Source organism: Balearica regulorum, chromosome 20 (assembly GCF_011004875.1).
Source record: "Balearica regulorum gibbericeps isolate bBalReg1 chromosome 20, bBalReg1.pri, whole genome shotgun sequence".
Classification (NCBI taxonomy): domain Eukaryota; kingdom Metazoa; phylum Chordata; class Aves; order Gruiformes; family Gruidae; genus Balearica; species Balearica regulorum.
Genome location: NC_046203.1, coordinates 10,605,097 through 10,631,741, shown reverse-complemented (window position 1 = coordinate 10,631,741; position 26,645 = coordinate 10,605,097). Strand labels below are relative to the sequence as shown.

The 26,645-nt window shown below is 51.0% G+C and overlaps 1 protein-coding gene across 19 annotated transcripts in view; it reads left to right on the top strand.

Moving 5' to 3' along the window:
* Positions 1-21,843, top strand: part of EHMT1 (euchromatic histone lysine methyltransferase 1) — a 123,143-nt gene extending 101,300 nt beyond the window's left edge. For all 19 annotated transcript variants that reach the window (XM_075772786.1, XM_075772775.1, XM_075772785.1 and 16 more), the window contains 11 exons: positions 1,423-1,524; positions 2,322-2,426; positions 5,713-5,867; positions 6,923-7,090; positions 7,476-7,620; positions 8,570-8,647; positions 9,839-9,954; positions 12,303-12,389; positions 16,809-16,887; positions 19,896-20,071; positions 20,349-21,843. In XM_075772786.1, the coding sequence (XP_075628901.1) occupies positions 1,423-1,524; positions 2,322-2,426; positions 5,713-5,867; positions 6,923-7,090; positions 7,476-7,620; positions 8,570-8,647; positions 9,839-9,954; positions 12,303-12,389; positions 16,809-16,887; positions 19,896-20,071; positions 20,349-20,532 (1,395 nt within the window). In that variant the 3' untranslated portion in view covers positions 20,533-21,843. The remainder of the gene's footprint in view (positions 1-1,422; positions 1,525-2,321; positions 2,427-5,712; positions 5,868-6,922; positions 7,091-7,475; positions 7,621-8,569; positions 8,648-9,838; positions 9,955-12,302; positions 12,390-16,808; positions 16,888-19,895; positions 20,072-20,348) is intronic.
* The last annotated feature ends 4,802 nt before the right edge of the window (positions 21,844-26,645 follow it).

The window sequence follows — 26,645 nt, the reverse complement described above, 5'->3', positions numbered from 1 at the left end:
TCCCGAGCATCTTGGAGCAATCCAGGTGTCCCTCACCTGATTTATTCGTGTGTAGGAGAAAAGAGGGGTTTTGCTTCTAAAGGTAAAGGGAAGTAAAAAAATCCTGAGCTTGCAAAAGCAAATTAGAAGCCTGAGATCATGTCTGAAGTCTAGACTAGTTTATTATGTTAGTTTCTCGCACCAAATTAGTCATCTTTTTGAAAGCAGCAACATTGCAGTTTAAAATCATCTCCAGCCATTTTGATGAGAAATCCGGACAGTAACTGCTGCTGGGGTGGCCGAAGCTCTTGATCCTGATAATAGAACGTAAAAGTCCCACTCAGAACCTTCAGAAACTTTATAGTAAAATATGCCTGCTCTCCGTAGGGTTCAGAAGCTGCACTTGGCTCGTACTAATCTCAGGGGAAAGCTGTGGTGTTACTGAGAAGTGGCAGGCACTTACGGGCAGCAGAAACCCCTTCCGTACCCCGAGAAGCCCACTCAGTGTAATCCCTGACCTGAGATGTCCCGTCCTTGCTTGGAGGGTTGCTCCCTGGTCCTGTGCCGTGCTCTCTGCTCAGTGCCGTCCGAAAGCTTTCACCTCCAATGTTGCTTCCAGGGGCTTAGCAGGAAGGAGTCACTTTGGGTTTTCAGTCTTTCATTTCCTCCTCTTTATCTCCTGATCTCTGGGCCTTGCTGTGTGCTAAGCTCTTGGGATATAAACGCCTGATAAAAATCAGGCTCCAGCCAAGATCTTTGGTGTTAGTGTGGGAGTGTCTGTGTCATGACTCACAGCCTGTCCATTGCCACCAGACCCTGTATTCTCAGCTCCCAAAGGCATTTTTCCTTTCAACCTTCACAGTCGTTTTTTATCTCCTATCTTGGCAGACGGCTGTGGGCACGCTGGGGACTTGGTCTCTCTGGGGCTCCTAGTCCCTGTGCAGGACACCCCTTTGCCCTGCTGCCAGGTCCTTGTGCTAATAAAACACAGCACAAAAATTGTATAAATGGAGCATTTCAGGTTGAGTCAAGGCTGCTTTTCTGACATGCGAGCTCTGCCTCTGTAAGGAATTTCTGCCTCCCCTTGGCTCTCCAGCACATGAAGAAGAGTTGGAGAGGGTCTGTTGGGGAACAGGAGCATCAATGTGCCAGGGTTTGGGGCTGGAACCTTCCCTGGGCTTCACAAAGGTGTCTCTTCCCGTAGCCTTTGCACTCACAGCCTCCTGATCTGCTCGGGTTGTACCTCTGAGCTTTGCGTGAAGCTCTGTGCTGGCGTTGGTTGCCACTGCTCTGCTCCCTCCTGGCAGTGGGCTGGGGGCTTTTGGAGTCCTCTGCTCCATCCGTGAACTTCTCTGCTGTTCCTCAGCACCACTGGTGTCCTGCAGACATGGGGAACACTGGGAAAGGCTGTCCTCTGAGTGTTGGTTCTGTGGTTGTGTCCAGGACGCGGAGGGCTCCACGTGTCTGCACTTGGCTGCCAAGAAGGGGCACTACGACGTTGTTCAGTACCTCCTCTCCAACGGGAAGATGGATGTCAACTGCCAGGTGAGGCCTTTCTGCGAGGGGCAGAAGCTGCTTTCCTCAGGTCAGGGACCCGAGTCTCGGCAGCGTGCTGTCTGCGCAGTGGGTATTCAAACACAGCCCTGCTGCTGGGGGGGGACCTGACAAACGTTATAGGGCGACAGTGCCGTGGGCATCCCGGCCTGCCAGAGAAGGTGATCCCCTCCGCTGACCGCATGGAAACTTTCCTTCTGTGTGCCTTCATTTGCAGTTTCTCCTTGACCCTGAATTTGCTGGTGGAGCCTGTTGCTCCAGGGCGTCCCTGTGCTCCTCCTAGCAGGCGGGTGGTGGGATGACGGACGTGGTGGGAAGGGTTGAGCGTGGCACTCGCCATCGCAGAGCTTAGCCATTGCTGTGGGGCGAGGCAGGGCAGGGCTGCATTGGGGTTCCTCATTCGGGGGGAAGGCGGAAGGCGAGCTCCCCCAGGCTGCTCAGGGAGCTTTGTAAGAGCTTTTACGTGAACTGGGTGTTTTGTGCGATTTGGACAGTCAGCTGGATTTGAACGCCCTGGAGATCCATTGCCAGTGTGCTGAGCTGCAAATAAACTCCAGCCTGCTGAGGCGTGTTGAATGGAATCACGCTGGGCTCTGCAGGACCCTGAGGGACCTCTCCCTGCAGCAGCACAGATCGAAGGAGAGTGATGAGACAGACGTGGGGAGGGAAGGGGTCTGTGGCTTCCAGGCAAGGTGCACCCTGCTGTGGCTGCCAAGGGGCTTGTGAAGCCAGCAGGAGACCGTATTTTGACTGTTCTGCGCACCTCACCCTTTGCTTTCCCTCCCCAGGATGACGGAGGCTGGACGCCAATGATCTGGGCCACCGAGTACAAGCATATTGAGCTGGTGAAGTTGCTGCTTGCAAAGGGGTCGGACATCAACATCCGTGACAATGTGAGATTCTTGCTGGAATCCATTTCAGAAATCAGCTACAATCTCTGGTTTTTAAACAAACAAGCCCAAGGAGGCAGATTTTGGGCTCAGTGAAGGGAGGTGTGGCGATCCCTTGACACAGGTGGTTTGGGGCAGTGTTTGGTGGGAGAACTTTCCTCCATATTCTGCAAAAAAGTTTACAAGCTGGCAAGAAGTCCTTTTCCTCCAGCTCTTCTGACGTAGCCTGTAAGGAAAAGGACCTGGGGGTGTTGGTCGACAGCCAGCTGAATATAAGGCAGCAGTGTGCCCGGGTGGCCAAGAAGGCCAGCAGCATCCTGGCTTGTATCAGCACGGCCATCAGGACCAGGGCAGTGACCATCCCCCTGTACTCGGCACCGGTGAGGCCACATCTCAAGTGCTGCGTTCAGTTTTGGGCCCCTCACTACAAGAAGGACATTGAGGTGCTGGAGCATGTCCAGAGAAGGGCAACGAAGTGGGGAAGGGTCTGGAGCACCAGTCTGATGGGAGCGGCTGAGGGAACTGGGGGTGTTTAGCCTGGAGAAGAGGAGGCTGAGGGGAGACCTGATCACTCTCTACAACTGCCTGAAAGGAGGCTGTAGCCAGGTGGGGTTGGTCTCTTCTCCCAAGTAACAAGCGGTAGGACAAGAAGAAATGGCCTCAAGTTGCACCGGGGAGGTTTAGATTAGATATTAGGAAAATTTCTTCACTGAAAGGGTTGTCAAGCACTGGAACACGCTGCCCAGGGGTGGTGGAGTCACCTGGAGGGATTTAAAAGATGCATAGATGTGGTGCTTAGGGACATGGTTTAGTGGTGGCCTTGGCAGTGCTGGGTTAACGGTTGGACTTGATGATCTTAAAGCTCTTTTCCAACCAAAACGACTCGATGATGCTGTACGTCATGCCGCAGGCTGTAGTCAGCTCTGTATCTCGCTGCTTCTAATCCACCTGGGTCCACCGTGCTGCCACTTGGACGCTGCACCGGGCAGATCCCCTGTGAGTCCAGACTTAGCAGCTCCACCTTGGCCACAGGCCGGTGTGCGTTGGACGTGCTTATGGGGCATCCTGCGTGCCTTTTGTGGGGCACAATCTTGTTTTCCAGATGGATTGGGCAGACACTCTGCCAGCAAGTATGGCAAACCTGGCTTTTCCTAGGCGTAACAGGCACGAAGCCACTGATGAGGACAGCGTGCCCAGGCTGGTGGCTCAGCATGCTGGAGCTGGCTCTTGGTCTGCTCTTCACCTGCATACATCCTGCTCGAGTGGGATGTACTGTGTACTTGAGGGAGTGAGGCTCCAGGTGGAGTACCTGGGAGCTCCCTGGGCCCAGCAGTGCTCGTGTCGGGCTGTGCCAGCCGGTTTCATGGGGATTTTCAAGTAAACAGTGAAGTTACAAGGGCGATGATGGGGATAAAAAAGGAGAGAGCATCCAGGCTTCTGTTCAGGAGACTCATCATATCAGCACTGCTCCTCTTTTTTCTTAATAGTGTGTTTCTCATTTTTTTCTGATCTCTGAGGATATTGAAACCCCCAAAGTGCCTGCAAGGCAAGCTTGGATGTGAACTGGGGTGCTTTGGCTTCTATACGTGAGATAGTTGATAAACGAGGGGTAACTGGCTTCCCTGCTTTCTGCACAGAGTTGTTACAGCAAAGTACCTACCCCGCCATCAGTTCCCCTTCCAGCATACCTCGTGATATTTTCTTGTCCGAGGCAGCTAATGCTTTTTGAATCCAACCAGCTTTTGGAGCTGGTTTGCATTTGTCTCCCCAAATGCCTCGTTTTGTGTCTCGGGTGCTTGCAGGGTGTTGGCACGTTCGTGGGGCTCAGAAAGGCTCCAGCTGTTCCCGAGGAGTCGCTGGCCCCAGTCTGAAAGCACCTTCTTGGTGGGGGCCTCTGTTTCCTTGGTAGCTTAGATAGTATCAGAACTGGACCAGCCTGGGAACTGTTCCTAAAAGCAAAAGTCCAGGCGAGAGGGGGCTTTTTGGGTTGCTGCATTGCTTCAGAGCGCTGACTCTGAACACAACTGATTTGTTTGATCTGTTGCAGAAGACTTTGGCTACCAGTTACAAGATCACAAATTAAACGATGAAAATCAAATCAGCTCAGTCAACGATTTACATGAAAGAAAAATACCCTCTTAGCAGATGTATATATCACATATCCGTTACTGTACCTAGGCTTGGTGTCTCCTGATTGCAGTCATTAAGAAGCAATGTCACTTGTGCTGGGAAACATCATATTCCAGGAGAAATGCTTTTGATTGTAATTATGCTGCTGTTAGGCAGTAGCCAAGACAAGGCAAAGTAGCGAGTCGAGGTGTCTGTAACCTGTCTGAGCAGCGGTGTGCAATTGGCAGGACTAATTTTTTCTGTAGATTGGTACGTGATGCTGATTAGGTTTTTTTTTCTAGATGTTACCATAATGGGAGGCAGAAGCCATATAGAAAGAGGTCTCCCCACTCCCTGGTGTATGTCAATAGCCTCCCCATTTAAGGAAGGATCTAAGTTAAGTTGCGATAACTAAAAGATGTGCTTTATTTTTGCTTTAAAAAAAAAAAAAAAAGAGAAAAGTTAGGTGATCGTTACTGTCATTGCACTGTTGTAATCGATGTCTTTAGAGCTTGTCATGGGGAAGGGTTCGAAGTGCGCCGCAAATTGCGCTGTAACAGAAAACAGAGCATCATCGCTTAAAATATCTCCATCAAAAAGATGAGTGTTCAGCTATTTCTAGTGCTGCTAGTGAGAGATGAGTAGGTACAGTATTTAAGAGATGCCTGAAGTCGAATTGATTGCTTTCTCTGTGGCTCGTGGTTCGCTTTCTAGCACCTTCATATACCCTATAGCTTGTGCTGTGCTCTTTTTCTCTTTAATTTTGTAGCACTGGGAGACATGCTAGCTTTGCTGTGTGTCTGCGTTGGGGAAGCTCAGCTTCTAGCCTTTTCCAGCATGTTTGTTCATGTCTGTCACTTCTCTCGTGGATCGATCCAGATTGTTTTGTGGCTTAGAGACAGACGATTTGCCTGCGTGTATAAGGAGGGCGGTGGACCGCTTCGTGTGCAGCCTTCCCCATCTTTGGTGCGCGGAGGCGGCTGGAGTGAGAACTCCCTGCTTGTCTGCGTGGAGGTTTCCCTGCCCGCCCTGCTACTCCTAGCCAGAAGGAGCAATGTGGGAAAGGAGACGGCAAGCCACATGTTGAATGCTGCAGATGTAGAGCTAAGGATGGTGAAGTCCCAAAGCAATAGGGTTTTAATGCACTAAACAGCCTCTACTCTGTTTTCTTTCCCTCCAGGAGGAAAATATTTGTTTGCACTGGGCTGCTTTTTCTGGCTGTGTTGACATAGCGGAGATACTGCTGGCTGCTAAGTGTGATTTACATGCAGTGAATATTCACGGGGACTCACCCCTGCATATTGCAGCCAGAGAGAACCGCTACGAGTGTGTGGTGTAAGTACGGCTCCAGCCCTGCCGCTTCCCTCCCTTCCCCTGGTCACCCCTTTCTCTGAGTGCTGGCTGCCAAGCTCGGGAGAGCCTTTGAAATGCCTTTGGCATTTAAGCACAAAATGAAATTGGGATGGAGGGCTTGTTTCTCCATTGCCCTGCTTCTAGAGGCGGTGGGTCTGAAATACTAGCTGCTGCCAGAGCCCATGTAAAAAAGATCAGAAAACGTGGAGCGGTCCTGGAGTCTTGGACAGAGGGGCTGTGCTCAGCCTGGGCTTCTCAGCACAAAGGCCTCAGGCATCCTTGATTAAAGCTTTGCGCTTTTTTTTTTTTTTTTTTTTGCAATTAGCGTGGCATAATATGGTAACAGGGCTTTTCCTTTGCTTCATCACTGTTATGAATAAAGTCATCATGTGTACTCCCCAAAAGCTGGTGAGTATAAACAAGGGCCAAGTCCAACACCAGTTTCCTGTGCGACACTTCCATTTCCAGCCTACTTTTCCCACCCCGTATCTTTCCCTGTGTCATGGTTTAACCCCAGCCGGCAACTAGCCACTCACACTCCCCCGGTGTGTGAGTAACTGCACCATCCCTGGGTTACCAGCACTGTTTCCAGCACAAACCCAAAGCACAGCCCCATACCGGCTACTATGAGGAAAATTAACTCTATCTGGCAGCGGCGGTGCCAGGCAGAGCCCTGCTTCAGTACCAGCCACTTCTGAAGCAGCTCAAACTCCTCCAGTGGTTTCTGTGACCTGCCAGAGAGAGTTTCGATTCTGTCTGGTTAGGCTGGTACCAGCAAGGTACTTGTCATGCCTGAAGCAAGGTGAGGTTTGCCCAGAGCTCTCGTGAGTTCCCAGAGCTCCAGTCTGTGGCTTCTGCCAGCGCCTTCCTGTAGAAGGATTCACTGAACCATGCTTAATAAAGAAAACTCAGGTGATTATTCACTACTACACATTCTTTCTTGTCCCTTAAGGGCTGGCTGGAGGATGTGATTCAGCTCATTTTCCCCTTGCACGGTTTCTCTTGGGGGATGCTTATCCTTTCTTGCTGTTTTGCAGTCTCTTTCTTTCCCGTGGCTCGGATGTCACTTTAAAGAACAAGGAGGGTGAGACTCCACTCCAGTGCTCCAGCCTTAACTCTCAGGTCTGGGTGGCCCTACAGATGAACAAGACTCTGAAAGAATCATCTACTGACAAGCCTGCCCAGGTAGAGAAGGTCGTGAGCAGGTGAGAACATGGCTGGCTTTACTCATGGGTCGTCATATAGAGCCCTTGCATGTGGGAGGCTGGGGGCCTGGTTTAAGAAAGGACTGTAAGTGCACGATTAGCTTTCTAAACTGGTGTGAAGGTCAGTCTGAGCTTAGCAAGAACTAAGCACATGCTGATTCAGACCGTGGTTTTTAAGTTCATCCTCCAAATGGGAATATTTGCAAGCACAAAGAACAATCTCTAAGGCAGGGTGGAAAAAACTGAACTCTGTTCTAGTCTGAATTGCTTTCAGGCTTTGAATGCTCAGTGATCAAAGACAGCAGTCCTGCCCCAGGATGGCATTTGAATGGCCCCTTGCTCGGGGGAGCTTTTCTTCTGTGACAGTTCTTTCTCCCAATGACAGAGACATCGCCCGGGGTTATGAGCGGATCCCGATTCCCTGCGTCAATTCAGTGGACAGCGAGCCTTGTCCTAGCAACTACAAATATGTTTCACAGAACTGCGTCACCTCCCCAATGGACATTGATAGAAACATCACTCATTTACAGGTGAGGGATTGTGTGTATCCACGTGGTTTTTCCTGTGCTGGTGTGTGCATTCACTGCACCTCAGAACAGGTTTTGCGTTCAGACTGGGAATGTCTGCTTCTAATATCGCCATCAAATTCCAGCTAAGGCTGTAGTCCTAAACTCCGACTCTTGCTCTGGGAGATGGGACTCTGCTTTGCTTCACTTACAAGACTTAATCTAACCTCTTCGTTCAGCTGTGTGCTGTAGCATCAGCCATCTGGCGCTGGCTGATGTGGCTCCCGTTTATCCTTTTCCTCTGTTCTGTATTTGGAAAGTTAGTGAGTTGTTGGGAGACCCTCCTCATGGTGTCTTCCTCTCACTGCAGCATCCATGCCAAGGTCTTCATCGTGATCCTGGAAGTCCTTGAAAGGCTGGGCTGTGAAAGCAGAGGTGGGGAAGCGTAGGGTGAGGGTGCCCCCTCTCTGGGCACAGCTCTCAGGTGGCTGAAGTGAACTTCCCATGCCCAAGCCCTGTTGCGCAGCAGCTGGTGGTGGGACTGTGTTGGCTTGGGGAGAGCTGAGGAGGCAGCCGGCTGGAGCACCCGTGTGGGAAGAAGCAGCAGGGGAGGGCTGAGACACCATGTTGTATCATCTCCCAGCTCTGGTCCCTCCTTGGAGCTTTCCTTGTCCTCAAGTGTGGAGCACAGCTCCTAGAGCATGGAGGAAGGTTTGTAACAGAGGGGGGACATCCTCTCATGGGACACGGAGGTGGCTCAGTATGAGCCTTTCCCGAAAGCCGCAGTCCAGTGGCATTTTTACTCCATTATTTGTGAATGCCAAAGAATCGATGAGGCTGGTTATCCTTCTGAGTAACAAGCTGCAGCAGGAGAAGGTAAAGACTTGTGGTTTCCTCTCTGACCCAGTCGCAGAAGTTGTTCTTTCAGTTACGTGTGAGTGGTGCGGAGTTAACCTCTCTTCTTCTCTTCCAGTATTGTGTATGTATAGACGACTGCTCCTCCAGTAACTGCATGTGTGGCCAACTCAGTATGCGCTGCTGGTATGATAAGGTGAGGACACAGAACCTCCTCTTGGGTCAGACCAGCGTTTGCGAGCTGAACTTTGTACAATTCAGGGTTTCTGATAGTACCTTAACTACAGTTCCTTGCACATGTCCTCTACTTTTTGTTTTAAAATGCCTAAAGTTGTAGTTTCAGCTTTGAGATGTATGTGATAATAACAAAATGCATACTCAGGGAAGCTTTTCTAGTGTTATTTGTGTTACTGTCATGCCAACTGAGCCATTAATTATGCCCGTGTGATAGAAAGCATTTAATAATCCATGCGTGAAATCAGCTTCCGTTTCAGAGCAACGTAGACAATGCTGTAAGATGTAAACACAGGAAGGGTAGTAGAGAGATTTTTTTTTTTTGCCTGCTTTTATTTATTGTGATCTTTCCGGATGAAGGCAAAGTAAAGATGTTTTAACTGCAACTTTGCCAGAAACCTGGCTTGTTTTGGGTAAGCATGCTTCAGTCCTCCAGGGAGGTTTTGAGGTTAGTATTTGGACAGGTTCTGTAAGATCAGAAGTTCTGTAAATCTCTGCAAGTTTCTCCCAGGGGGAATATTGGCATCTTCCTTTGCTTTGTAGCCATTTTATTTACACTTTAATAGGTGATTACATCTTTCAAGCCTTAAAAGCCAAATTTGTTAAATATGATGAACTGCGTCTATCGCTTCCTTAATCCTATATGGTTGGTAAATAATTGGCTTGTAGCTTTTTTGGGAGTGTTATTTGGGAAGATAATGTTCACAGAACTTGGTTGTACTGGCCTTGTACTCTGGAAGTTTAGGCTTTATTCCAGAGACAGGCTAAGCATCCGCTTCTCCCCTCCAGCACTGCAAAATGATAATAATGATGATGCACACCACTTTTTTTTTTTTTTTTTTTTTGCACAGCACTGTAAGATATTATTTTTGGTGGCGCATAGGCTGATGCTAGGCAGCAAAACTCTAGACGGTTTCTTGCTGTTTGTCAGCTGTCGGTGATAGTGGCAAGTGTGCCGCTGTCAGGGCAGAGCAAAACCACTGCAGAAGTTGAGGTTTGATGCTGGTTTTGGGGAGGTCGGGGCATGCCTCCACCTTGGGGTTCTCTGGCCTGGTTTTACACTTGGGGGAATTTCTGCTCTTGGCCTGCCTCTGGTTTGGAGGGGTCACAGGAGTAGATAACTAACCCAGCCTTGAATGCCTCTCCTCTTCAGGACGGCCGACTCCTGCCTGAATTCAACATGGCTGAGCCGCCGCTGATCTTCGAGTGTAATCACGCGTGCTCGTGCTGGCGAACCTGTAGGAACCGGGTGGTGCAGAATGGGCTCAGGTGAGAAGGAGGATCCAAACGCAGCTTATCTTGGCGAGACCAACACCAAACCCAGGAACTTCCTGGCTCTTTAGTCTCAGCTCACCCATAAACCCACAAAACCCAGGACTTCCCGAGGTGATACAGAAGTTGAGGCAGGTGCCACCACGCAGTGGTGGGATGCAAGCGGGTTCCTGTGTGCTGCCGGTGGGAATGAAGCGGCAGCGGGTTCATGAGCTCAGTTAATACTTGCACCCTGCTCCTGCCACCGTCATGTGGGAACTGCAGCGTTCTTTCATCAGCCTGACCATAAACCATACAAACGGCTTGTGGGTTTGCACGAACAGCCTAGATGTAACTTCTCATGTGGAGATCTGTGAAGAAAACAGCAGCAACGGAAACTGCAAAGCTTTAATTTGGAAGATCTTGTAAGTTACCAGCCTATATTAGAAATATAGGCCAGCATGCCCAGAATTGGCTGCTTAAAATTTCCGAATTACTGGCATGACTTCCCCTGAATTGGATACCTGAATACCTGTTGGCCTTGGTGCTGCGAGGCTGTTACGGTTTTGGTGCCAGACTAAAAATGTAAATGGTTTGTTTTGGACCTCTGCTATGGAGAAGTTTACCACTGCACTAAATGTATCAGGACAAACTTCAAAGGAGTCCCACTGGAAAAAAGACTTGTGCAAATTTTTTGTAGTACTGACAACACTTTTTTTTTTGCAAGCTTTGTAGTTTCAATGACATTTTTCAATGTTAAAAATAAGTAAGGAAGAAGCTCGATGTGTTTCAACAGAACTTTACCCCTTTCTGGTTTTCCTTGCCAAGCTCTAGAGCTCCGGTGTCTACGTGGGTGTTTATTTAGGAGCTGTACAGCTAGAGCTGTTGCTTCTGCATTTTTGCCTTGCTAAAGTGTTTTTCTGAAAGACGGGAAGGGTTTGGGAACCTAACCATGAGAGCGGCTCTGTCGGGAAGCTGACGGTAAGGTCAGGTGCTTGGCAGAGCTGTGCTTGAGGTCCCTGGGGAGGCAGCGGAGGAAACCTCCAGCGTTTGGGCTGCAGTGTGACACATGGGTGCTCCTGCTCCGTTTTCAGTGCTTCCTTTATCAGATTTGCTCCAAATTAACTCCACTCAGCAGCGCACACGTTTCCATCTGGCAGGCTGAACCAGCTCGGCCAGGAAGCTGAGATTGGAGCCACGGTCCCGCTGCTGCCAGCGTCAGCCCCAGGAGCAGAGCCTGAACCCGAGCTCGGCTCTCTGCTCTGCTGTGGTGGACAGGGCAAAACATGGGGAAGCTTCCTCAAGCCTGGAATACTTATATATATACACACATAGATGTATATAAAAAAAACTGGTTTCTCTGAGAGCCATCATTATCATGAAGTCATATTTTGCCCTAGTGAAGGCTCCACGACCTGTGAGCAAATAGAAGAAAGCACACAGGCCCTGATTTGAGCTGACGGTGCGAGGAGGGAATGGGTGGGGGGAAGAGACGTACTGGAAAAAGCAACAGGGTGAAGTTAAGGTGAGCATTGGATTTCTCTTTATTCCGATAACAGCATTGCTGAGAGTGGGCTTTAGTTCCCTCGGGTACAGAGCGAGCCTTCCCTAGCCCTGGAGACTGTTCATCCTGCACTTAACTCAAGTTCTGGCTGAGCAGGAGGCAGAATGACTTACAGGATTGTTTCTCCGCCTATAAACTCCATCAGTAAAATTCCACAGAGCAGCTATTACACCAAGAAGTTTCAAGTTGCAGTGTTTCTTCCTTGTCTTTCAGCCAGGGAGCTGGATATGATGGAGTAGCTAAATGCACTGGCCTCAGCAGAGGGCAAAGGGATCAGAGCACTTAGCTGAAGGTGTTCTTAATTCACCATAAGCTCCCTGCCCTTCCCCCTGCAGCACCCCTCCCTGCAGAGCTACGCTGCTTTAAGTCCCCTTCCACCGTCCCTGCCTTCCCCCGAGCGCGGGGTGTGTGCGTGGAAGGGAAGAGAAATGCTGGTGGTGGGATTCTGGTACCCTACGTGTAAATCATCAACGGCGTAACCACACAGAGCATCCAGTCCCATACCCTCGTCCCCAGTCCCTAGGTGTGCACCTGCAAGGTGGAGCAGGGCAGGGAGAAGGGATTGATGGGTGCCCGTCCCTTGTCCTCAGGCAGTTTCCATCCGAGCATCTGCCTGCACGCTCAGAGCAGCAGTGGGTACCCACAGTGGTGCCAGCATGAGAGCTGGGGGGGGTTGAATACTGAAATCACCTTTGAGTTTGTGCTGGTGGAAGGTTGCTGGTTTTTTTGTTCACCTCTCCAAAAATCCGTTGTCTTTCCGTGGAATGGTGCCATTAACATGACTTCGTTTCCTCTCTTGCAGGACTCGATTGCAGCTTTATCGGACACAAAAGATGGGCTGGGGTGTGCGAACAATGCAAGACATTCCACTGGGAACCTTTGTGTGCGAGTAAGTTACTCAGCGTTCGTTAGCTCACGCAAAAGCATCGCTTCCCGAGGGCCGGGGTGGTTTGCTCCTCTCACACAAATCAAATTGGCATCGAGCCGAGCTGCTTGCCCTCAGTCAGAGGTTTCCTGATTCCATTTCCTGTTCTGTTTGTCCTTTTCCTCATAGTGTGGAGTTTCTCCACCCCTCTCTCCGTCTTGCTGGGATCTGTGCTCAGCTCTCTTGCCCCTCTGAAACACAGGCAATGGGGGAACAATGCATTTGGGTTGTGCTGCAGATGTGCTCAACTCGTGTTCGTCGTGGATATGGGACATTTAAGGCCAAGGCAGTTTGGAAGAGCTTTTTTATATGGATCTTTTTCTGTTTCAATACTGACCTCTCAAGAGGTTTTCCAGTGTCACAGCTCTGGCTTTAATCTGATTCAGCAAAACAGTAAAGCACTTGGCGTTAAGCACATGTTTCGGCCCCGATTCAATAAAGTACTTAAGAACAAAAATGTTCAGGTTTATGTCAGGTGAAAAAACCGCCTGTCGAGCCCCACGGTTTTTAGACTTTAAAGTAGTATCTGTACTTTATTAAATATTTTGGAAAGTGTTTTCTTCATTGTAATACTACAGTGAGATAAGACCTTTTAAATAAGGCTGGACTCATGCGCTTCATGGGTTGTTGGATCTAGTTATTGATGGTTTATAGAATTGAGGTGGGGAATTGAGGAACGTTATTGCAGAAATTTTTAGAAAAATGAAGGAAAATCTGCAGTGAATTGGCCAAGTATTTCTTCCATGCTAGGAGCTGCCAGACGATAAAATGTTTTTTTTTCAGAGGCAAAGCTTAAAACTGCTGTTTGTGGGGAGTGTCTCAAGGCTGTCCTCAGGTGGGGCTTCTTGTCAAGTACTGAAGGTCCCCGTGTCCTGGGTCAGCGCCCAGAGATGAGCCAGAGCCTGCGAGTAAACTGCTCCCAAAGAAAAAGGCACTGACTTTACCAAATCCTACTGGAATGCTAACACGCGGGAGGAGTAAGCAGTGGTGAACAGCCCAAGGAAACGGGGCAGCCCTGCGCAACGATGTAATTAAACACAGACGGGGTGTGTTGTAGAGCACATCAGAGCTGATGGGGTGCAGATACCACAACCACGCTTAACTCTTCCCTCCACCCTTGCCAGGAGCTGCTGACACTGTTTCAGTGGCAGGCACTATCTTCCTCATCATCTAAAGGAGCTGCATACTAAAAAACTGAGCTAATTTATGTCTTGCCCATGCACATTCCTCCTTGTCTCCATCACTCACACACAGACGTTATTTACTCAACTGACCAACTCCAGTCCCGCTCCTCAAGGCAGCTGCACTGATGCCCTTTCTGTGATTCTTTATGGGCAGTCTGTAGACTTGGTTTCTTCTTTTCCTCATTTCTGGCAAAGCAAGCCTGCTGCCGGCGGTGCTCGGGGGCTGCTTGCGCACAGCAGCTCCCAGGATTGACTCTCACGGAAGAGCATTTTACGTTAAACATCTGGATTAGAGCCCTGAGCAGGTAGTTGCTTTGTACAGAGGTTATTACTCTGCTTTGGAAGGATGATAATTGTATTGGTGTAAGGATAACTTTTATTTCATAATTTTTCATGTATGCCAGCATGAGGGGCAGGTCTGGAATAGTTCTCATGATGCTTTTATTTTGCAAAACTGCAGGTCCTGACTGTTTCTGGGTGTAAATGCCTTTTTTTACAAACATACTGCTTTTCAGCCTGCTCCGTACTTCACATACCTTTCAACTTTTCTCTCTCATCACGCCAAAAATGGTTTTCCTTCCCGTTTCTGCTCGCAGACTGTCCCTCTGGCAACCCGCAGCAGCTTCTGCAAGGAGCATTTAGCAGCGCTCAGAGCAGTTTGGCAGCTGGGAGCGAGGCTCCGCCAGCGCGGTGGCCAGCCAGCCCTCCCTCCGTCGTCTCCAGGGCTCCCCAGACCCCAGCTGCTCCAGATGTTTCAGCTCCTCCCAACCCTCCTACTAGCAGCCTCTAGTACCTTCAGCACGGTCCTGGAAGCAGCAGCTTAGTGAGGGGAGATGCAGCAGCATCATCCTCCCTGCCCCGCTGGGCTCCCGGGGAGTTTTTAGGCTCTGCCGCTCGCAGATGCTTGGGAGACCCATGTCCTCGGTGCAGGTTTCTCCCCGACCTCCGAATTTGTTGGTTCTCAGAAGCTGCTGTTGTGCACCCCGTGCTGACGTTGCTGTGGGTTGTTTTGAATCTGTTCTGTTCATGTTTGGTTGTCAGATGGTGTAACTGCTCGTTCTGGAAACGGCACAGCTGGGTAAGGGCTTTTATTCGAGGGGCTGTGAATTAGTGGGATGCAGAAACCAGAGATTTGTGAGGATCTGATCTGTTCCTTTTGGTGCATGTCCATTACGTGGTTTTCAAATATTTAATTTCTGTACAAAATAGTGATGCTCCAGTGAGATACCATCTGCATCGAGCCAGGTTATTTCAGCCACACCTTCAGCCAGAGAAGCCCCAGGCGTCGCGTCTCCCACAGCCTGTGGAAAATACTGGAGCCTGTGCTAGGGACTGCTTGTTGCTCTTGACTTCTGCATGGAGTGTGCTCTGATCTTGCGGTGACGAGTAGCAGTGTGAAGCTCTGAGATGTAGTTACTTGCCATCGGCGTGCTGAACGTCTTGCTCAGAAAAAAGATGCTGGCTTGACTTTTGGAGTTCTTAAATGAAGGAGCTGATGCTCCCTGCTCTTTTTTTGGTAGGAACATGTATCTCTTGCACATCCTTCCATAACTTTTGGCCTGGGAAGTTAGGGAAGCGTTTGTATCTGTAAGCGGTCCTGGAAAGGAAATGAGTTACAGGAATAGTCTTTAAAGAAACATCAAACCAACAATTTTTAATTAGATTGTGGTTTTTTGTTTCACTGAGTTGTAAACCTGAAGTGTCTGTCCCTGAGCAGAGCGCCTCTCCGTGCAGCATTATTCAGCTGTTTCTCAGCTGCTGCTGGCTCCTGTGCCATGCTACAGCAATTTCTCTCTCTCTCTGGCCATCATCTTCCTATCGCTTTAGGTCACCAACGAGCGTGTGATTTCCAGTAATGCCGCAGCCTTACGGGAGCGCTTAATAAATAACAGAATGCAGCGGGGGCAAACAGGAGGATCGCGCGCGGCGGCAGCCTCCTGCTCTGGCAAAGCAACTTGGCTGATCGCTCGGATTTGGGAACTGCAGCCAAATGATCCCTTGTCACGGCGTGCGTGGGTCCTCTCCAGGTTCATGTTTCGTGGCTCTCCTCTTCCCCGGCCCTGGAGTTAAATGCTGCCTTGAGCCACAGGGGGAAATGGATACGGTTGGTTAACGCTTTGAAAATGCCTTGAGAGCTGCAGAGGAATGCTGTGATAATGGCTGCTGAGCAGGGAAGTCTCTGTTGATGCTGAGAAGATTATTTATTCGTATTGTGAATCCTTTGCTTATAATTAATTAGCATTGCATTGCAGGCCGGGAAGACTGACGTACCAGAATCTACTCTGCTGGTGCTTCTTTCTCGTATCCTCCCTCTGGCTCAGTACCTCTCCCCTTGTGTCTCTTACTTTGCAAGCAAGCCAGGGCAGGAGATGTTGAACCTGCACAGTCCAAAACTGTTTAAGATGGAGACGGGGAGACAAATGTGGGAACAGCGGTGCAACGGGGACTCCTGCAACAAGGGGGTTTGCATCAAAACCAGCATCTGTCTGGGGTGTGACAGGCGCTGCGTGGATTTAGTCCTTCCCAGCAAGCCAGGCCAAGCAGCACGTCCTTCGCGGTGCTTGGAGGACGTGCTTTGCACCTGGTTTTACAACAAGGTGGTTGTTACTGGGATCACAGCTCTGATTTATTCTGCTTCAGGAGGGATTGAGAAAGGAGCCTAGAGCCTGCCAGGTTAGGTTAGACCTAAGACTTCTAAACCAAAACTTTTTAAGGTATGTAGCCGATGTAGTCAGTCAGAATACCCTGGAAAATACAGGAAGGACAGACACAAACATTTTGCTTTGCGATGTAAACAGCACAAGCATTGCAGTGGTGTATGGGAGAGCCAGGACGTGAGTCTGATCGTGAACATAGGGAGAATTGGATTAATGGGTTGATCTTGGCCAGCAAAGAGATTTGCAAAAAGAAACATAGTCCTCGGAACAAGTAAATTCTGTTGGAAGTAAGATTCCATTTTTAATATTAAAAGTGTTGCCCTGGAAAGATGGAGTTTGGAGCCAGAATCTAGCTGCTGTAAGTTGGCAAAGCTGAGTTTGCCGGGTGGTTCTGAGACAACCTACCTGCACCGCTAAGGCTGTGGGTTGCCGTCTGTGCCTGGGCTGTATCCCTTTCTTTCCCTCTTCCCAGAAAGAGGTGTTTGACCTCAAGCTTGTGATTGCATGAGCATCTTATTTCTGCCTTTCCTCTTTGTCCGCAGGTACGTTGGTGAGCTGATATCTGATTCCGAGGCAGACGTCCGTGAAGAGGACTCCTACCTCTTCGACCTTGACAACAAGGTACTGTATCTGAAGGTGTCTAATGAGACAAACCCGAGGTCTTGCCTCTCCAGAAGAGCAGAGAGAATATTTGTCTCATCTTGATGTACAGCACGATCTGAAAGCCTGCAAAGAGGGGGACTGCATCCTCACTGTGTTTTAGTCAAAATATAGAGTGGTTGAGGTAAGGCTTAGGGCTTGTTAAAATGGTAACAGGGCCCAGCAGCCCTGGGCCACCACGGTGTGTGCTGCCCACACCGGTTTTGATGCAAGATGCTCTTCTGTCAAAACCATTTGGTTATCCGGAGTTCAGTTGTTCAGGTTTTGACACTCAGGTGTGTATATGCAGGCTTGCAGCTGTGCTGAGTGGCAGCTCTGTAAGTTCCTCATAAAAAGATGAGCTGAAAGACTGAAAAAAACCCCTGTTCACTTATAAAGGGATCCATCAGATACCCTGGCAGGGACTTGAGGCTTGTTCTTCTGGTAGTCATCCTGCGCTGCTCTGCGCAGGGCTGTCTCAGAGCAGAAAGGTTGCTTTGAAAAGTGTGATCTAAAGCTTTTAAGCAAGGCCATCACTTCAGACTTGCCTTGGGAAAGGAGAAGAGGAGAAAGGTGAGTTGGGGACTCCGAGAAGTGGGGTGGCTTCCAAGGAAAGCTGTAAAACAGTCTGTGTCTTGTTTATGTCATCAGCTAGTGACAAAGAAGCTTTGCTTTATTTTTTGCCTTTTTTTTTTTTTTAAAGCGACACAGATTCAACAACTGAAAAAAAAGATAAGCAATGCGTCTTGTAGTCAGTCTGAGAACAGAGGGAACAAACTGTAATGAAGAAGCTGAAAAGCAGCAGGGACTTCAACCTGGTTCGTTGCCTGCCTGGGCCGTGCCTTGCCTTTAGCTTAGCCCCTGCCTTTGCTCTTCAAAGCCTTCAGTGAAACAAGGAGGGAGACCTACGTACAGGCAACAAGCACGGCACCTTTTTTCATGGTATCTTCAAAGAGGTGCATCTGTAGAAAACCAGGCTCCGAGTCGTTGAGTGACTGTTAGAAGAAGCCCATGGGTGGGTGGAGGGGGGCAGGGCAGAGCCAGACGGGTCCTGTGGCCGCCTGAGTGATGGGGAGTTATTAAATGGGGGAACCCCAACCCTGGGAGGGGCAGCCTTGGGGTCCTGGTGTGTCTTGAAGAAGTGGTTTGTGCTGTAGTGAAAGAGAGTGGTGAGGACGTCATTTCTGATGTCCCTGTACCCTGAGTTGTCACTCAAGGCCATGTGCGTGGTGAATCGTTCAGGTCCTGTAGTTGCATCCCGTCCTGTGTCTGAACGGGGGCGAACATTGAACAGCCAAAACTTACTGCCATTGCTGGGTCTCCAAGCAGGAGACACGGCACAGCAGATACTCTCTGGTATCTCTTCAGCTCATTAAAGGAATAGCTTTCTTGTCTCCGTACTGGAGAGCTGGAAAAGACCGTGCTATTTCTGGGAAAGACGAGGTTGAGTTTCAGCTGCTGTGGTTGCTTTCTGTTGGTGTTAAGCCACCCTTTCCTGCTGCAGACCCATCCTCTGCAGTCCTTGCTCACACACGGGGCCCTGCTGTGTCCATGGAGGAGAGGCAGTGGTCGGGGCTCTCTGCGTGTGATCTTCTGCAGGCAAGAAGGGCTTTCTTGGGGCATCCTCCCTTCTGAGAAACCCCAGTGCTCACGATGTCCTGAATTGCCCTCTGGGAACCCTTCGTGTCGTGGTTGGTGATCGTTAAGAGCTATCTGAAATCCTAATGTCGTACTGTCCTTCCACTTGAAGCACTGAAGATTTTAGGTGTAAGAGGGGAACGTGGATATCATCTTCTGCATAGCCCTTTTGCAGTCTCCTCTCTCTTGAGAAGGAGCCTCATCTCGCACCAGAGCAGGTTCCTGGTTTCTCTTCTGCCTCTCTACTTGCCACCATGTGACTCTTAGTTCCCGAAACCCTCGTAGCAAGGTGGGAAGCAGTTTGCTTTGAGACTTGTCCTCCTCAGCAGCTTCACAGTGAGGATGCTGCCTGTGGTCGTCCAGGCAGCAGGCTCTTTCCTCGAGAAACACATCTTGACTTGTATGGTGGAGAGCTCGGATATTTCCAGATGGTCGCTAGACGTGGTAGTGGGTGATGCTGTCCTCGCCAACCATGACATTTCCATGGTTAAAAGCAAGAGGGTGATGGGAATTACTTAAAATTGAAATTAGAGCCAGTAATGCTGTGTGTGATGTGGGACCATGTGGGGTGACGCCTCCCCCAGTCGTTGGGACGTCTTCCCTGGGCTCCTGTACCAGTTGGGTGGTGTGATCTGGCACAGCTCATCCATTAACGATCGCAAGGTGCTTGCCCAAAAGGGAGTTTGAGCACCGCTAATGGATCCTTTTGCTTTTGGCCTCTTTGCAACTGAAATTAGCTACTGTAATTAAAGTCTCTGCTTTGCACAGTCATTCTCTGCTGGAATAAAAAAGCCCTGAGGGGAGTTCTTTTATTTTCAAGGAAAACAAAATATTACTGCTCTGTGGGCTCTCTGGAAAGGGAATATCTGTGTTCTCACTTTGACTTTTATCTGCAAAAACCTGTGTTTTCTCGAGGCTCTGGCTTTGTGTTTCCTAGCTGTCATGTTCAATTAGAGGACAGAACAGATGCCTGTTCCCCGATCCAGTGGCTCTTACCCATAAGGTGTCTGCACCAAACATCAATCCCACCACGCCAAACCGGTGCTTTAGCAGAGCAGGGCTGGGTGAGCTGACGTGCCAGCCAGTGCCACGGGCATTTTAAAAGATCTTTGGGCTCGTGGGGGCAGAGTGCCGTGCAGAAAACTCTGTTTTCCAGGTACTGTTGAATATAAAAACGTGTGTGTTTAGTCCTCTTCAACCTGCAGTGAGTGTCCTGCCCTGGTGGTTGTTCTTGTTGAAGGTCTCCAGAGCGGAATGACCAACAGTTCGGTCATTTGTTTTATTTAAACAAGCAGCAGTAATAATATTAAACCCAACCTCATCTAATGAAAGGTGCAACGTTTCTCCTCCAGGACGGAGAGGTGTACTGCATAGATGCCCGTTTCTATGGCAACATCAGCCGCTTTATAAACCACCTCTGCGAGCCAAACCTCATCCCGGTGCGAGTCTTCATGTCGCATCAGGACCTCCGCTTTCCCAGGATCGCCTTTTTCAGCACGAGGCATATAGAAGCCGGAGAAGAAATCGGGTAGGTGCTGTCCCTGGGGCTGCATTTCCCACAGGGAGCCATCGCCTCGCAGGGCGAAGGACCGGCTGGAGAGGGACTAAAGCTCTGCCGCTCTCCGGGCTGTGTCCCCGGGGTCCCCGGGGATCCCACAAATACGCTCCGTCCCCTGAAACTTCGCAAAAACCCAAATTGTGGCAGCACCGAGGACTGCCGACCCCGGCGTCTTGCGCCGATGCGCGATCCCTTTTGCTCCCGCGTTCTGCTTTGCAGTGACCCCGTCTCCGTCTCTCTCTTGCAGCTTCGACTACGGAGACAGGTTCTGGGACATCAAAGGCAAATACTTCAGCTGTCAGTGCGGTTCACCCAAGTGCAAACACTCGAGCTCAGCGCTGGCCCAGCGGCAGGCGAGCACCTCGTCCCAGGACACGCAGGAAAACGGGCTCCCTGACACCAGCTCTGCCACGGCAGCCGGCCCCTTTTGAGGCTCCGCTCCCCAGAGACTGACTCGTTTTAACCCTATAGATTCACATACTGTCTGAATTTCCATTTAAAGAGAAAAAAAAAAAAAAACGAAAAAAAAAAAAACCAACCCACTCAAGGAAAGCCAAGGGTTCGTGACACTTAGGGCTGTGCCACCGACTGTTACTTGAGGAATAAGTAAAAGCAAATCCCACCTCCGTGATGTTGTTCTCCCCTCCCCGGTCCTGGAAAGCTGCTGGTTTTCACAGTTGCGTGTGGAGGGGTGGCTGTTGCGTTTTTGTTTTTTGTTTTTTTTTTTTTTCCCCCATGCGAGCTGTCCTGGCCTCCGTCTCTTAATGTGCTAAGTGTTGTCAGAGCCAAGGGAGAGCCGCCCGTCCTCCGAATATTGTTAATTGAATGGATCGCTCATGCCAAGTCATCTCCAGTTCACTTGTAATAAACTTTGAATACTTGATGGGACTTTCTTTCTAAAAGCCGGGGGGAGCGGGGAGGGGGAGGGAGGTGCTGGCGTTTGGGTTTGCTTGGCACAGCCCCGGGGCAGGTTCTGCTGGTTGGTTTTTGTTGGTTTGTTTGGTTTTTTGGTTGTAGGTTGTTGGTTTTTTTGTGTTTTTTTTTTTTAAATCATGAATTTCTCCCACATCTTGCAGGACGTTGTGGTGGGGCCTTTTCTCTAGGAGCTGGAGGGCATTTCTAACAAACGCCCTCCTTGGTACCAAATCCACCGGCTTTTTTTTTTTTTTGTCTTCCGATGAGAAGAAACCCACAGTCCTTGCAATCCCTTTGGTCCCTGGCTGTCCAGAGATGCTTCCCCTGAGACCCTGCTCCCTCCCGGGCTTTCTCCGTTACAAACCAGCTCTCGTCTGCGCCGCTCGGCCGTGTTACTGTCTCAGTGTTCGGTTCATCCGTGGAAGGATTTCCCTCTCCCCGTCGCATTAGTGGTTTTAGAAAGGGAAGGTTGAAGGGGATTGTACAAGACACTAACTTCTTAAGAAAATCAGTTTTGGTTTTTTAAAAAAAAAAAAAAAAATAAAGCGAACGATATATATTATAGAGAACCTCGACTCCTCGCGTCTGCCGGCTGGGGCGAATAGCGGACAGGACATGTCACGGCAAGAAGATCCCAGATGCCACCAGCTCGTCTCTTCCCATCACTTTTCTCAACGCTGGGCACCTTCGATTAATTTTTAAGCCACATGCTATGAGGTTTCAATAAACTGATTTATTTTTTACCATTTCCAAAACATTGGGGACTAGCATTAAAAAGAAAAAAAAAAAAAAAACCACACAAAAAACAAAACAACAACAAAAAGAAACCACAAAACAAAACGGTGCTGATTCTGGTGTGATTTTTGCTCACCACGTGAATATAAACTATCAATTGTATAAAAAGAACAAAGTGATTTTAGTATAAAAACGCAGGAAAAAACACAAAACTTTTTTTAAATTGTTAGTATTGTAGTGTGAATAAATTTGCCATCACCTTTTGTGTGGTGGCTGGGCAGGTCATTATCTTAATTTTTTTTTTTTTTTTGCATATATCTTTAAATACTGTAATTAGTGCAGTAACAGGTTTTTTTGTTCATCTCTTCTAGAACATTCATAATGCCGTCATGTTTATTATTATTATTTTTTTTTTCTGTTAATGTTTTTGACAGTTTTAAAGGAGCAGTCTTTTGGCTCTGATCATTTTCTTGTTCTGTTTTCAATGAAATCAATAAAAAAAAAAAAGGAAAAAAAAAAAGTGCTTTAAAAGGAGTTTGGCCTTTTTATCTGCCTGCCGCCATGCCGCGGGACGGGGGGGGGTGACATCGTGCGGGGCTGGTGCTGGTGGCTCCGGCCAGGGGTGAGCCCATCCTTGGGCTTGAAAGGAAAATGAAGAAAGCAAAAAATGATTAAAAAAAGGAAAGATAAGGCAGCCTGACTATTTGCTTTTTGTTTCTGGGGGGTTTGGGGTTGGTTTTTTTAGATTTTGTGTAATTGTTCCGATGTAAAGTCATCCAATTTGGGAGGCTGGGCTCTCGCTGCGGGGTTGGCAGTGCCGGTACCCAGCGCCGTGCGGAGCTCAGCGCAGGCTGCGAGGGACCCGTGACGCCTCCCCGGCACCTGCGTGGAGGCGAATCGATAAAAATGAAATAAAAAAGGCCAAGGCAAGGGGGCGAGGGGGAGGCTCTCCCGCTTGGGAGCAAACCCTGGGGTGCTTCCCTGCGACGGGAGGAGGCGGCAGGGAGGAACCGCGGGGCTCTGCGGGTTTTTGGCTGGGCCAGCAGCCCCGCGCGGGGCAGGGGTTGGCTTTGGGGGCTGCTGTGGGGTACACGGGGTGCACGTCCCGGGGGGGTGGCAGGGGTGTCCTGGGGCGGGCGGGGGCTGCGTGACTAAGCACAGCCACCGCGCGTCCTCGCCGTCAACCCGCGTCGGGAAAACGAGCGACTCTGAGTCACTGCCAGTCAATAGCTCATAAAAATATTCATAAAGGGTAGGAAGAGCCCGGCCCGGTGCCAGGCGAGGGTGGGAGGAGCGGGGAGGGCTTCGGCCACGGCCCCGCACGCTCGCCCGCCTCTCGCCCACCCGGCAGGAGCCTTCGTCGCCCACAGAGTCCCGGAGATGCCTTCATCATCCTCGCTGACAAGTCGGGCGGCTCGAGGGCAGTTGGTCCGTAAAATGGGACGTCTCGAGGTTGGGTTGGGTTGCTGAGAAATGACGCGTTTGCCGCTGGAATTGCGAAGGGTGCCGACAGCAAGAGCCAGAGCTGATGGGGAAAGCGAGCGGGAACCTTCGAGTCACCCACGTGCCCTCGCACGTCAAAACCGTTTAACTACGGGCTAATACTAATTATAAGAATCTGTCCCAATATTGTATAATTAAACATTATAATGAAAATAATATGCTTTAACTGAAGGTGAGAAGTGGGAAAAAAACCCAGAGAAATCTAATCTCTGAAGGTAACTTTCCCCAAATCAGTTATTTTCCTGGGGTTGAGGTAGGAGACACTCGTGTTTTCGGCGGCGCGTGGGGTCACACCATGCTGGTCCCGGCTGCGGAGACGGTTTCGCACCCGGCGCAGACGGGCAGAGGTTGAACACCGCCGGCTTGCACGTAGTCACAGGTAACCCGCAGCGCTGCTGGGTGATGCCTTCACTTTTCTGTGCAAATAACTGCAAATTAGATACCCACATGTAACGCCCCGCCACATTTCCAGAGGTGAGGGTGAGCCGAGAAGGGCTGTCTGGTTTAACAGGAATCCCCGCAAGGCCAGCGAGGCCCCGGCAGCTCCAGGGACAGGGGAGGCGAAAGGGCCGTCGCTGCCCCGCGCTCTCCCGAAACAGCCGGCGTGGAGCTGGGGGCTCTGGCTACGCGGGCGAAGCCCCCTCGGCCGCTCTGGCGACCCCGCTCAACTGAAGGCAGCGGCTCGGTGAGATGGTTCATTTCAAGGGATGCACCAATTTTAAGGTATTTTCCCTGAAGCTGCTCTGTCGCCGATGGCTCCTCACCAACTGCTGGGGCCAGCCCTTCGCTGCGCACACCCCGGGCTGCCCCAGGACGCGTCCGTAGCTCTGATTCCGCTTTTGTTTAAGACAGAGCTTTCTTTTCATTTAACACACCGAGAGCATCTGCTCAGGGTTTTGCTCTCGAGCAGCCGGCAGTCGCTTTGCTCGCGGCAGTTTTACCAGCACGGGAGGATTTCTTTGCCTTTTCGCCCACGTGAGACGCGAGGCCTTGCACCCGCCCTGCGCAGGGCCGGGAGCCTCAGCAGGCAAAGAAACCTTCGATCATTCATTTGCCTTTTCCCGGGGATTTTGGCGTTTGCCGTGCGACGCTTTGGGGCGTCCCCACGGTCCCTCAGGGGCCCCGGGGAGCGGGATGGGGGCTGGCGGCTGGGTTTGGGTGCCAGGCTCAGGCAGGGCGTGGGGCTGAGCTGTGGGGGGATGTCGTGCACCCCGCAGCATCCCACCCTGGCCCGCACGGCTGGGAGGAGGGTAACAGGGCAAACCCCCCCGATTTCACAGAGCTGGAGGAGACGCCGCACAGGGGACATCCCTGCTCCCCTTCTTCTTCCCCCTGGATCCTCCCCCCAGTGAAGGTCGGGGACCCCCGGGCCAAGGTGGGGGTGTGCGGTGGGTCCGTACCAAGCTGGGTCCCGTGCACAGCGCTGGCTCTGCGGGACGGGGTGCGACGGCCCTTTTTGGGGTGCTGCACCGCACTCACAACTCGGGGCACATGGGGGGGGATGTGTTAATGCACCGCAGGAGCGGGGCCGGGCAGTTTGGGGTGCCTTGTTGGGGGGTGGCTCAGGGCTGTGGCACTGAGCCGGGCTCCTTCGTGCAGACCTTCCTCCTGCACCCCGCTCCCGGTGGGCATCAGCTATAGGGGAGCATCCTGCGGGGGCCGGTCACCTGCCGCGGGGCCGACGGACGAGACGCGGCTGGATCAAATCCAGCTGCTCGGGCTCACACGGCATTTCCCCGTGCAAACCCTCTGCGCACCGAGCGGGTCGCGGAGCTGGGCAGCTTGTGCTGGCTCATCTCTCCGGGGGCTGCTGGACGGGGGGGGGTGTTAGAAAGGCACCCGAAAGGCAGCGTCCGTCACCCTGCAGCTGAGCTGGGCCAGCGAAGCCGTAAAATGACCCTGAAATCCTGGAGCTGATTCGGCTTCTCCTCTTTATAGACGCCGTCTCTCCCTTCGTCCCGCAGCGATCACCTCCCTCGCCGAGGAAACGTGAGCGAGGGCGATGGTTATCCCACAGCCCAGGAGCAGCAGGTGAGTTATACAATCTCTATAAATGCACGATTTCACCCCACGTGTCATTCCTGAGCTTTTGCCAGGGCTGGAAGAAATATTAGTTTATCTCGCCGATAGCACAGACTATTCCCTCGTCTGCCGAAAGAGCTCCCTTATCGCCCTTTTAATTTCCTTTCTAGTGCCCCGGGGCAGGATGAAAAGCCACGGGCACTATTGCTGTTGGCAGGGAGCGGCCTTGGTGTCCCGGCTGCTGGCTATGAGAGCCTCGCACCAGGCTGAGGTTCAAGTTTAAAGTCTGCAGGTGGGCCGGGAGCAATGGAGCAGGAGAGGGGAGAGGTGCTGGTGCCAGGACAGGTTGGGCTCAGCCCCCTGGTCCCTTCCCCAGGCAATAGCACTAACTGACTTAAACGCCCAGAAAAAGCAAATATTACTTAACGCTGCCTGTGAGCGGAGGTGCGGTGCTGCCGGTTTAACTGGGAGGGGGAGGTTGAACAGGGTCAGCCCCACGTCCGAGTTTTCCTGCTCGACTCTGCCTTTTAATTTCTGTTTAACCAATGCGAGAGTCATTAAAGAAGACTCGGAACCTGACTGCATTAAGTGACTGCTGGGGCTCCCACTTTGCCGGTGGTGCTGGGTGGAAGACACGGCGGGACGACGTCTCGCTGGATGCATCCGCGTGCCGTGGAAGGTGGCAGCGCCTGTCAGGGAGAACAGCGCGGTGCCAGAGAAACCAAAGGCCCCGGCCCTGTGCCAGGGAGCCCACGGTGCAGCCTGCTCCTCCCGCGCAGGATGCGGCTCACCCTGCCGAGACCCAGCGCCTCGTACCCAGCCTGGCGAGCCTCGCTGCTCCGAGAGCTGGGGCAGAGCCGAACCCTTGGGCTACCTCTGCTCTTACTGCAGCATCAGAGGGACCTCAGCAGCCCTTGCAGCAAGGAGATACCCCCGTGCCCGGAAAATTTGTGTTTACAATGAATAAATGCCCTCTAGCCCCTCCGGGATGGGTGGGGAACTGGAAGGAAGGAAACTCAGGCAATAAGAGAGTCCTGACCACATTCCACGTGCTCTGCACTAGCAAAGGTGGCCGACACACTTGGGGTTTGTTACGCAGCTCTTCGCCGTCCTTTCTCTTGGAGGCCTGAAGGGTTCCCAGGTACTGAAGGTGAAGGTGAAGGGCCTGGCCCCCTCCCTAGACCTGCTGGGACCGGGGGGGGGGGGGTTCATGCCCCAAGGCTGCCAGTGCTGCTGTGAAGCCTTCACAGCCTGACGCTTGGCTGGGATTAAATTCATCGTTACAGCAAACTTCTCCAGCTGACCTGGTAGGAGCAGGGCACCAGCACAGTAAGCCAAGACTTTGTTTAAATACTTGGAGCTCTGCTAT